Below are 12,346 nucleotides of genomic sequence, written 5' to 3' on the forward strand. Positions count from 1 at the left end.
TACACACACACACACACACACACGCACACACACACACGCACACACACACGCACACACACACACACACACACACACACACACACACACACACACACATTATTTGCTGTCTTCCGTATTGCACATATACATATAGTTGCTGAAAATTATCATGAGAGAGGATGTTTGTAATGTATGAGTGTATGTAATTTTTTTTTTTTTTATTGTAGGCTTTGATCGTTCTTCATGTAAAACAATTGTTCGATCCTGTTGGGTTTAATTAACTTTTAAATAACTTTCAACCGAGAAATTTTTAATTTCTTCCAAATTCAACTATTATTTAGACTGTTGTAGGGTGGATTATTACTATCTAAAATGTAATAATTGTGGAATATTACTGTAATGAGCTGTATGTGTATGATCCAAGCGTCCTATGATCCTCATAGGAGCATAACAGAAAAAAGCATTCCATGTGAAGGTATTCTGTATCTTTGCATGTCAACTAATAAAGAAACTTGAACTTGAAACTTGATAATGAAGTAGTAGGGTTCCTAGTTCCTATAGAGACGTCTGCAAAATAGTTGTTTGTTTACATTTGGGAATTTAAAGTAAATTGTCCCTAGATGTATAGCCATTTGGACCCACACAAAACATCACGGACAAAGTCCAAATTCTGACTTCTATAATAAAAGCTGGACTTGGATAGAAGAATATCGGGGCATCTGTGTGCGGCGCACATGCGCAGTGTCGCCTCATCCATTGACTGCGAGAGAGAGAGAGAGAGGGGGAGGCAGAAAGTTCGCATCTATTGAAGAGAACAAGTTGAACGCACCGAGGAGGAGACGGGCTGATCTGGACCCGCAGCGCCTCCAGCACCAGGACTGGTTTCTCTGAAAGCTTTAGAGAAGGAGGTTTGAGGGGAGGAAAGTGAGTCGAAACAACAAGTGCCGACGTCTGGTGGAAAGCAAAACGTTTTGGTATTTTTGATCATTCTGACGGACAAATTGACCTAATCTCGGAGTCTCTCTCTCTCTCTCTCTCTGGCTCTCTCTCTCTCTGGCTGTCTCTCTCTCTGGCTGTCTCTCTCTCTCTCTCTCTCTCTTTTCTCCTCGCCCAGTGGATTGGAGCAAATTCTATTGTGATGCTAAAATGAATTCGGAAGAGGGAGAGAGGCACTGACAGGCTATCATCAAGAAGTGAAGTTTGGATTTTGTCATTTTAAGTTCATTCGCATGTTTTACTTTCTTCCTATATACTTTTTTAACTGGCATTATTAACTGGCGGACTGTTTTCCACTTTTTTTTTAACCCACATGTCCGATCATGGAAACACACGTTTTAACAAAATGCACTTTGCAGCCGGTTGCGGTCATCATATTATTATTCTAACGCCGAGAAGGAAATGATTCGTGCGTTTGGATTGTGCTCTCCTCCTCTCTCGTCATCATGCGCGGATTCTAAGGTCGAGGAGAAAACGTGGTTATTATTTGTCATCACAGTGGAAACTTATACAAGTCTTTTGTCGAGTTTCCTCCGAGCCTGGTCGCCGATGGATTGAGGAGGAGTCGCCCCCGAGTTTGAGCCCCTCTTTCGCCGGGTATGGATAGCGGCAGCGATCGGACCAGCAGCGACAGCTCGGTCCTCCAGAGAGGCGGCTCCTTGTTCGTGGAGGCCCGGCTCCAGGGCGGGGCCCCCTGGGGGTTCACCCTCAAGGGTGGCCTGGAGCACGGAGAGGTGCTCATCATCTCCAAGGTGGGTAGCAGCAGGTGTATTATAGGCCTACTCCCAATATTGTGAAAATTGGATTAGTAAAAAATGTGTAGGTCAAAATGGGACTACATTGACGAAGGAGCATTGGTGCATTTCTGATACATTTTCTTACTTGTCTGTCATTTAATTTAGTGTTTTCTTTCATTGAAACATGAACACTCCTTTCTGCGTTATTTGAGAACAGAACTAGCCTATATCAGGTGTAGTCTATATACCCTTGAGGGGTTTCCCAAGTCCCACCACTCTAATCCCTCTTTCTCCTTCCATCCCCCACCCCCCCCCCTCTCCTCATGTTCTTTGCTTCCTCTCTCCCCCTCACTGTCTATGACTTTCTCTGTCTCTCATTCTCTCTCTCCATCTCTGTCTTGCCTTCCTCTCTCTTGCTATCTCCCCCACCCTCTCTCTCTCTCATATTCTTTGCTTCCTCTCTTCCTCCACCCTCACTGTCCTTGACTTTCTCTGTCTCTCTCTCTGTCTTGCCTTGCTCTCTCTTGCTATCTCCCCCACCCCTCTCTCATGTTCTTCTCTCTTCCTCCCCCTCACTGCCTTTGACTTTCTCCGTCTCTCACTTTCTCTCTCCGTCTCTGTCTTGCTTTGCTCTCTCTCGCTCTCTCCCTTCCCCTCTCAACCTCTCTAGGTGACTAGGTCTGTCTCTCTCAATCTCTCTTGCTCACCCACCGGTGTCTCTCCATCTCTCTCCCTCCCTCTCCCCAGGGTCATAGGGCAGGTGAGGGGTCATGACTGTCAGGCTATGATAGAGTACCAACTAGCTCCATAAGGACCAGAGGCCAAACCTCTACTCTGTTACTATCCTACTAGTGTGTGAGACACCCGCTAGACTAGAGCTTTCTATCTCGCTAGGCTATTGTGTAGTCTTGTCTTTCTGCTCTCTGTAGGGTTGGTAACGGGGCGGAAGGGAAGGTGGATGTGGTGCCCCATGCCCGGCGTAAACCAGGGACCTCGCTGTCTTCAGATAAAGACAAGTCTTTATAAGGGCCTGAGCAACACAAGGAATTGGTAGAAAACTACTGTGACTTTGCGCCAGCTGGAATGCTAGAAAGTCTTCTGTTTTCTTTATTTTAAGGGAGGGTGAGCAGCCCACTGCCCAAATAGGTTTTTAAGAGTCGGAGAGATGGAGAGATAGAGAGGGTTCTGGTGGGATCATCTTATCCCTAGGCCAGCCGGGGGGGGGGGGGGGGGGGGACCTGAACCACTACACAGCAACTGGATCAGCGGTTGATTTGAGTGGAGGATGAGACCATTATTGACTGTCCTCCCTTTGTTTCCACAAACCATGAAATGCAACCCCCTAATTAACTGTGGGCTGTACTTTAGACAATACCTTCCCACCATGTCCCTAGTAAACAGATTGAATCAAACACTACTTGTGGGGTCCCTGACATCACAATGACTGACGTTGATATTCAGGAATTCAGTTAAACCTTTATTTAGATGGGGGGGGGGCATTATGAAAGCTCTCATTTACAAGTGTACCCTCCCTGTGTATACAAGGTAAAAATATATGATTGTAAACATGCAGGGTGGTTACAGGATAATCCTCTCCCATCTTGTCAGAGATGAGAGGTAGTCCAGTCGTTTCTGTGCTAGGAATACAGATGAGAGGTAGTCCAGTCGTTTCTGTGCTAGGAATACCCGATATGGTGGAATGAGTGCATCTTATTTGATAATTTCCTGAAGTTTGTTAATTTTTATATAAGGTGCAAGGTGCATGGTAAAAACCAAAACGGTCCCTCAACACCAAAACGGGCACGAAACCATCCAGAGACACACACAGCGCAAGTTGCGCAACTAATGTTGTGTGTCGGCGCAGCCAGTTGTGGAATGTGAATGTTGTTTGGTTAACGTTACACTTACTTGCTAATGCCAGCAGCCCGTATATCATCATAAAGCCCAGCGCCCTCACAGTCTTTCGAAGGCCAAGTTTCTAAGCTAGCGCAGGTCGCTAAATGTCCCTCACGGAACACAAGTGATGGAGTTTTGAGTCAGACCGAGACTAAGTGAGTGAGTGAGTGAGTGAGTGAGTGAGTGAGTGAGTGAGTGAGTGGGCGGACGGGGGACCACAATTTGCCATGCATATATAGCCCAAGGCGGCAGTCCGTGGGAAAAACTGCAGGTTCTAAGTATCCTGACGGATCAGGGGACTTTGGGTGCATTCCTTGTGCTCCTGACATCACAAGTTTGAGTCCGGCTCACGCGTGGAATCCCCTCTCTCTCCTTCATCTCTCCTGTCTCCTCTTCTACTTTTCCCTGTCAAATGAACCTACACGCCATACAAATAATTAATACAAAAATCAAGTCTTTTCTAATAGTTTTGATTTCCCTTTTAAAAGCCATCCGGTCAGGGCCAGATCTTGCCGGGGGCTAATCCAGCTGATTTCAGGAGCTCCCTCCCAGTGAATGTCTATTCAGCCAGCGAGGTGGTTTCCCTTTTAGCTGAGCTCTCCAAACGGAACTATCATGTGTGTTAATCCACTGCCTCATGATGATTAGCATCACCGACTCTCTGCCCCGCGGAAGCAGACCAGGCTGAAGGCTGCTGGGATTTGGACCACAGCATAGACTAGGGCCAATGGTTTTCAAACCTTTTCCACATCAAAAGGACCCCCAAATTGATACGCAGTAGTGGGCAATGATGGACCTCCATCTGGCAAGATTTTTTTTTTATCCCAGCGGACCCACATTTGAGAAGATATGACTTAGTCCAGAATTGCATTTCTGTCTACTGTAGGAAACAGAGTGAAACCTATATGATCAGAAGTTATTCTCTCATTGTGCCAACTCATAGGGAATATGAATAAAGATTTTGTGAAATTGTTTCTCCAATCACAACTTTTGTTTCCGAGAGAAGCAACAGTTGTGATTGGAGGATTAAGAAAAGAGGGCAGGGTTTGAAATAGATCAAATAAACTATTTACCATTGAGCTGGACCTCCCAGGACCTCTTTGAGAAGCACTGATCTCTCTACTGTAGCTTATACCTCAGGTCAGTGATGGGCAGGGGTCTCAAAATCTTACTCAAGTAAAAGTCAGAGTATCTGGCTAAAAACACACTTGAGTAAAAGTAAAAAACGTTTCTACTTTTAAATGTACTTAAGTACTAAAAAGTAAAAGTAAAAACCTTTTTTCCGACTGTCTATTCTTCTGATAGCAGGTGTTTAATCAAGGATCCCCGCTTTCTAGTCTTGCACAAGGACCAATCAGCATGGGTATGGGCGGGTTAATTTCCCATTGATGGGGATTTGATTGGCTGTTTTTAAATAAAGTGCGGCCACAGGATTAATAACGTTAACGTTAGTTTTCGGCCAGAGAAACAAATATACTGATTAAAATGCGCTATTCACACGCAACAAAGCATCCCCACGGACTCCTAGAGCCACCGGCAGCTTCCAGGTGGATCTTTGCTTTTCCCAGCCCATGTGAATTGGTGACTGACGGTTGAAATACTAGAAAGGTGCGCTCTACTCACACATTACTTCTCTCTCTCTCACAGAGAAAACAAAGACGCCTAATATTTAACAAATGTAGAGACCATCTATTACCATTAATTATAATTACCAGTATCCAAACACACGCACACAACATACAGAGATCATCCACTGTGGGAAAGAAAAAAAAGCCCCACTATGTTGACAACCTACCAAGGTCAGCTGACAGATAGTAGCCTAGTCACTAGCCTACCAAGGACAGCTGACAGATAGTAGCCTAGTCACTAGCCTACCAAGGACAGCTGACAGACGGTAGCCTAGTCACTAGCCTACCAAGGACAGCTGACAGACAGTAGCCTAGTCACTAGCCTACCAAGGACAGCTGACAGACAGTAGCCTAGTCACTAGCCTACCAAGGACAGCTGACAGATAGTAGCCTAGTCACTAGCCTACCAAGGACAGCTGACAGACAGTAGCCTAGTCACTAGCCTACCAAGGACAGCTGACAGATAGTAGCCTAGTCACTAGCCTACCAAGGACAGCTGACAGACAGCCTAGTCACTAGCCTACCAAGGACAGCTGACAGACAGTAGCCTAGTCACTAGCCTACCAAGGACAGCTGACAGACAGTAGCCTAGTCACTAGCCTACCAAGGACAGCTGACAGACAGTAGCCTAGTCACTAGCCTACCAAGGACAGCTGACAGACAGTAGCCTAGTCACTAGCCCAAATCAAATTTATTTGTAAGGCCCGACAACACACGTTAATGTCCCCATGGGCCGGACACGTCTTCTTTAAACAAGTCAAGAAGAAACATCACAATAAATCAAGAACACAAAAACACCATAAAGTCCAAAAAATTTAAAATAAATCAAATAAATGCAAAACTCCCAGACATACCCCACGCCAAGGTAAGGAAAAACTCACTAAAACTTAGCAATAGGAAAAAAATGCACCACAGGCAATGTGGAGGAGAGAAACCTTAGAAGGGCCGTTCAAGGGGATCTCCCTTCATAGATGTCGGTAGATGTTGCAATAAAACAGGCAAACAGTTGGTAAGCATGCACTCATATGCGTAATGAAACACAGATAAGTGCAAGCGATAGCAACTGAACATTTTGAAAGATAAAAAATAGAGCTGATGGCGGATCTATTTGAGGCAAGGGGGCGGCGCAGAGAGGGTCGCATCCTCCCGGTCATCATCACGGGATGTCCAACACTCCGGTCATCACTGCGAGACAGCCGGAGACAGGGAGATGGGACTGGCGTTAGAGTTCGCGTGTCAGCTACCAAGGACAGCTGCCAGATAGTAGCCTAGTCACTAGCCTACCAAGGACAGCTGACAGACGGTAGCCTACATGTTAGGCAGGGCTTACGTGTAGGAGGCAGGGCAAGCAGGGCTCCCCACATTATTTCTATTACACTATTGCACTATTACACACTATTACACTATTGTACAATATTACACACATCACACTATTACACACTAATACAGCATTACACACTTAAGCAGAGGGGCATGGTTAACCTAGATTAATGAAAGTAGTAGTCTGTACTAAGTTCATTGACACCTCCCATAAGTCTCTACAACAAAGGGTTCACATGATATGAAAGGGGGTAGGGTTATTTTAATTGGAATTTAATTCATACATGTTTTTATTGCATAGGTATATCAATGACATTAGTTTCACTATGGCATTTCCATGTTGTAAACATGGGCCAGATAGTTGATTACCTGAGGCTCTGAGAAGCGAACCTGTGTAGTATCACCCTCTTGTGTTCAAAAAGGCATAACTTTATATTGAATACATATTTCAATGGATAATGATGGAAATTAATTCAAATAAAACACTTGTTGTTGACCGATTCTAAAAATATTCGAGAATTCAGGTCCTTGGTCTGCTGTCTGGCTGGCGTATGTGTGTGACGTTTCATCCAAATTAATTTGCAATATTTGCTGCGGTCAGACAGACAGACAGACAGACAGACAGACAGACAGACAGACAGACAGACAGACAGACAGACAGACAGACAGACAGACAGACAGACAGACAGACAGACAGACAGACAGATACATGCACACACCGGCTGCCGTCTGGTGGAGATAATGAGGAACATCATTTGAATATATATATATATTTTCCGCATTATCTGCTCATGGACAATATGGTAATCTGAGAAGAGCTTTGAAAATATAAGCTGTTTGATTGTGTGAGAAGGGCAGGCGATCCTGTAGATTAAGCTCAGGTTGTGGGTCTCTCCCTCCCTCCCTCCCCCCTCTCTCTCTGTTCTACACCCAAACAAACACACACATACACGCACATATACTCACACAGACCATCGGTCATGTGTGCATCAGCATGCTTTAGCACTTAATCACTCAGATGACTTGTTTGGTCTTTCGCCTGCTTCCCCTTCAATAAACCACTCTGTGTCTGAGCAGCAGGGATGATGAGGAGCAGCGTAGACGATGGGCTGTATGTTTTATCTGCACCTGGGATTGTTTTAAGGAACACGTGAGAGAGAGAGAGAAAAAAAAATCTGGTGCCAATAAATGATGGCAACCTTTCCTCAAAATATCGCCCTTGTATCACGGCCTTGATTGGCTCAGAGAATGTGTGTTCAGTCGGGGTGCGGTGGACTATGTGGTGTGTTGTGTCGCTAACACACACTGTCAGCAAGGTAATGAATTTCATCTGAAATGCCAGACTGAGGGGAGAACACACTCTCTCTCACACACAGACACACACACACACACAGACACACACACACACACACACACACACACACACAGCTAGCTGCTCTGCTAGCCTTATTTGGGGATATTTATTCCCTGAGAAATGCCTTGTTCCTTGGGGCAGGCTCAGACTCCAGGCGTCTACAGCCAGCTCGAGGCCCCCAGAGCAGCGTTTCTTAAACTCGGGGGGCGGAGAACGGTGCTGGGTGCAGGGTTGATGGGGTTGTTGACTGAGTCCAGGGTTGGTACAGTAGTAGGCAGATTTCTTTTTGTTGAATTGACGAACACAATAGGTGCCTGCCTGCACAGCTTCCATGTCCCCTAAAGAAGGACGATGCCTCCTGAATACCAACGTTGGTATCCATGACCCATGTGTAACTAAGATGATGGGTCGGAACAATATGTTGAATTCATATTGATGCAACAATGTGGAAATATGCAATATCCACATTGTGTGTAGACTGTCACTGCAATATTCATTTTGAAACACACAATACATGAGAAAAGATTAGATTGAGAAGAGTCTGGCAGATGCGCTAGGTCCATATAATACAAAGACATTGGTCACCACACGCACAAATACTAGGTCCATAATATAATACAAAGACATTGGTCACCACACGCACAAATACTAGGTCCATATAATACAAAGACATTGGTCACCACACACACAAATAGCTACTAGCTCCATATAATACAAGAAGTTTGGTCATTACTGTGAAACTAAATGTCAATTTTAAACTAACTTAAAACGAAACTAACTTGAGACTAGACCTTAAAGGGGCACTTCACCACACAACAAACTATTAAATCACACATTCATTTAGTTTGACAGTTATTGAGAGTAAATTAGTTTGAATATGGCCACCAGCAGATGTCATCGGGGACATTGAATCCCTGTGTTAATTACAGCTCAATAAAATGACATGGGGGCAGTACCTACAAGATAAGGTGTTGCTGCCCATTTCCTCATCTACATCATTTCGTGGTGCTGTAATTAGCACAACACAAGGATTCAATGTCCCTGATGACATCACTGGTGGCCAACTCATTTACCCTCAATAACTGAATGACTAATGTGTGCAAAACGATTTAAGGTTTTTGGGTGTATACATGTGAGATTATGGGCAAAATAAATCAGAATTATATTTTGGTGAAGTGCCCTTCTTAAAGGTGCTACAGTATAATATTTAAAATGGTTTGGAATGAGGACCATGTAGACTCACTCAACCAAATTCAGTGACATAAGAACGCGATGGTTTGACGTCGTCGACGAGGACCATAATTTAGACTCAACCATTACATTACATGCTTATTTCACTAAATGTGTATGTGGTTGAGTCCACGTGGTCCTCATTCCAAACAACTAGAGATCTTACAAATAGCATCTTTAAAAAATTATATTGCACGTTATATTGTAATCACACTAATCACACATCAGCTGAGATAATTTCAATATGATAGGTTGTCATCATTCTGCCCTACTTGATGGAAATAAATAAAGTTTGAATGAATGAACGAACATATGTGGTGAAAATGAAGAGTGAACCAAAACTGTCAGAAGTAGTACATTTGAGATATTAGGGTAAAAAAGATGTTGATTTAACACAATCTTGTAGACTAAGTGATGACATTTAGCCTATGTGCCCTTGGAGACGCACACACACACACACACACACACACACACACACACACACACACACACACACACACACACACACACACACACACACACACACACACACACACACACACACACACACACACACACACACACACACACACACACACACACACACACACACACACACACACACACACACACACACACACACACACACACACACACACGCACACAGGCATACTGACAGGAGGCATCAGTGACAGAAGTGATAAGGTTGGGTAGGGTAGGATTGGCTGACACTGTGCGTCTGTGTGTCCAGAATGTGTAGTGCTTTGAAGAAAGTGTTACAGAGTTTCCTCTCTATCCTCTGTACAGCTGCCGCAGGATAATCTTATCACACACACACTACACACACTACACACACACACACACACACACACACACACACACACACACACACACACACACACACACACACGCACACGCACACGCACACACGCACACACACACAGATATACAGTATTCCCACCCAGGCGGACGTGCACACTCCAGGGTCGTGTGTAGGGAGTTACTGTAACTGTGTTAACTGTTAACACCAGCAGCTCTATTGAAGATATAACGTTTTGTAATGTTGTTTGCTGGAGCCACTTCATCCAAAACGGCACACCGCGGTCAGAGAGTGGACACAAGAGACAGAGAACAGTCCTTTTGTATTTTAATTAGGATTAGTTGTTGAATGAGAGATCTCTCAAAATGATGGAGTGTTTCAGAGTGGTTTCTGCAACACATAAGCAGAAAACAAGGAATTAGCAGAATACATAATTAGCAGAGGTAAAGGTCATATGCATCATGCACTATACACTGCCTGCATTAGGCCGCTAGGTGACCCATATGCACGACCATGACTAGTTGCTACCCCGTGCCATGCCCGGCCCATGCGGCCAACCGATCCACCAGCGCTAGTGCTGACATGCCAATGGAAATATGCCATATAGCATAACTAGCTGGCTAGCATTAGCTCAGTTAGCGGCACGGACCAAAACACAACACAAAGCAGCGTGTCATAATCATACACATAAGTCACAGCACCCCAACAACACACAATGCAGGCTACATATGACATTTATCTAACATAAACCACAGGCATTACATTTTGGAGGCTGGTGATAACTTACTTCCTCAAGAACGCACTCTCAGTCTGCAATGGAAACACAGGTGCCGGAAATTCACCACCTGTATTTAATTACCAGACTAAGGACCCTTGGGCTGTCCAGAGAGATGGTTTCTATAAGCAGGGTACTGTATAAAGGCTCCTATGGTTTCTATAAGCAGGGCCATAGAACATAGTACATGTCAGGACCCAGTAGAATTATGTCTTCAATATGTCCCACTCCATACAGTAGGTTAAGAAACCTCTAGAGCAGTGGTCACCAACCCGTCGATCGCGATCGACTGGTCGATCTTTGAGACTTTCCCTGTAGATCTTTCCCTGAATATTATTATAATTTTTTATTTTTTTAGATCTTTCCCTGAGAGTCCACATTACAGTTCTACTTTTGTTTTGATGTGAAAAGTGATGCTGCACTTAGCACTGACTGCACTTAGCACTGACTGAGAAAGTACACATTACAGTTCTACTTTATAAAATGCTAATTGTAAATATGTTTGTCAATGTTAATAATATGAGAAAGTCCACATTACAGTTCTACTTTTGTTTTGATGTGAAAAGTGATGCTGCATAAGATGACTGCACTTAGCACTGACTGAGAAAGTACATATTACAGTTCTACTTTGACGTTTTAATGTTGGACCAAAGCATTGCATGTAATTAGAATACAGGCAAATAAAAGTCATTTAGTTTAAAGTACAATCTTGGCTGTCTTTTTCTCTCAACGCTTCAATAGGTAGATCTTGCCTTCACCAACAAAAAAAAAGGTGATCTTGGGCTTAAAAAGGTTGGTGATGACCACTGCTCTAGAGCAGTGTTGGGCTGGTTCCTTTAGACATGTTAATGTATTAAATATTAAAAGTAGAATCTTTTAATGCCATCAAACAGCAACCTCTAGGCAAAAGAGCCCCGCTTGGTATTGTGCTTTGTTTACTCTTTTTGTTTTGGTCTGACATGTGGGTTGGAGTTTAGTAACTCATTACACTGTGAATCTCTCCAGACCTCTCTTGGTAGAGGCCTGGGGTGTGGCCAGCAGTATAGCAACCGCTCCCCTGGCTGTAACCACTGAAATCCAACCCCATCGGCAGACAAAAACTAAAAATGTAAACAACAAAGCTCAGTACCAAGAGGGGCTCTTTTTCCCAGAGGTTGCTGTTTTGACGACGTTATAGATTCTACCTTTAAAGTAGTTAAAAGAAAAATGCATGCGACTGCGTTACATCACTTTTATTTTACTGAGCGGTTATTTCCACCTGCGCTTGTGTGCCATGTTGGTGATGTATAGCTCAGGTAAACAGGCGCCACCTGCTCTCCACGCAGCCACATCCTCACTCTTATCACCGCCCCGCAGGTGTCTCCAATCACTTCATCTAAAGAAGGACAGCATATAAACACCATTCACCCTGGTGTCGGCTTTCACTGCCTCACAGCTTTATCATTATACTAGCTTGAGTGTGAAAGTGGATGAAATGGAAGGTTTTAAAGGTTTTACTTTGAAAGAGAATAATAAAACAATAACTTATATTATTATTATTGTTAATGATAATAATAAAATAAAATGGAAATAATACAGTTAAAAACCCCCGACAGAGAGAGAGAGAGAGAGAGAGAGAGAGAGTACTTTCAG

General features: G+C 43.9%; 1 protein-coding gene across 1 annotated transcript in view; it reads left to right on the top strand.

Annotated features, from left to right (window-relative positions):
* The first annotated feature begins 1,215 nt into the window (after positions 1 to 1,215).
* Positions 1,216 to 12,346, top strand: part of shroom3 (shroom family member 3) — a 161,032-nt gene continuing 149,901 nt past the window's right edge. Inside the window, exon 1 of the mRNA XM_084325217.1 lies at positions 1,216 to 1,727. Within this exon, the coding sequence (XP_084181343.1) occupies positions 1,575 to 1,727 (153 nt within the window). The 5' untranslated portion in view covers positions 1,216 to 1,574. The remainder of the gene's footprint in view (positions 1,728 to 12,346) is intronic.

The sequence above is a fragment of the Notolepis coatsorum genome (genome assembly GCF_963971535.1).
Source record: "Notolepis coatsorum genome assembly, chromosome: 11".
NCBI lineage: Eukaryota > Metazoa > Chordata > Actinopteri > Aulopiformes > Paralepididae > Notolepis > Notolepis coatsorum.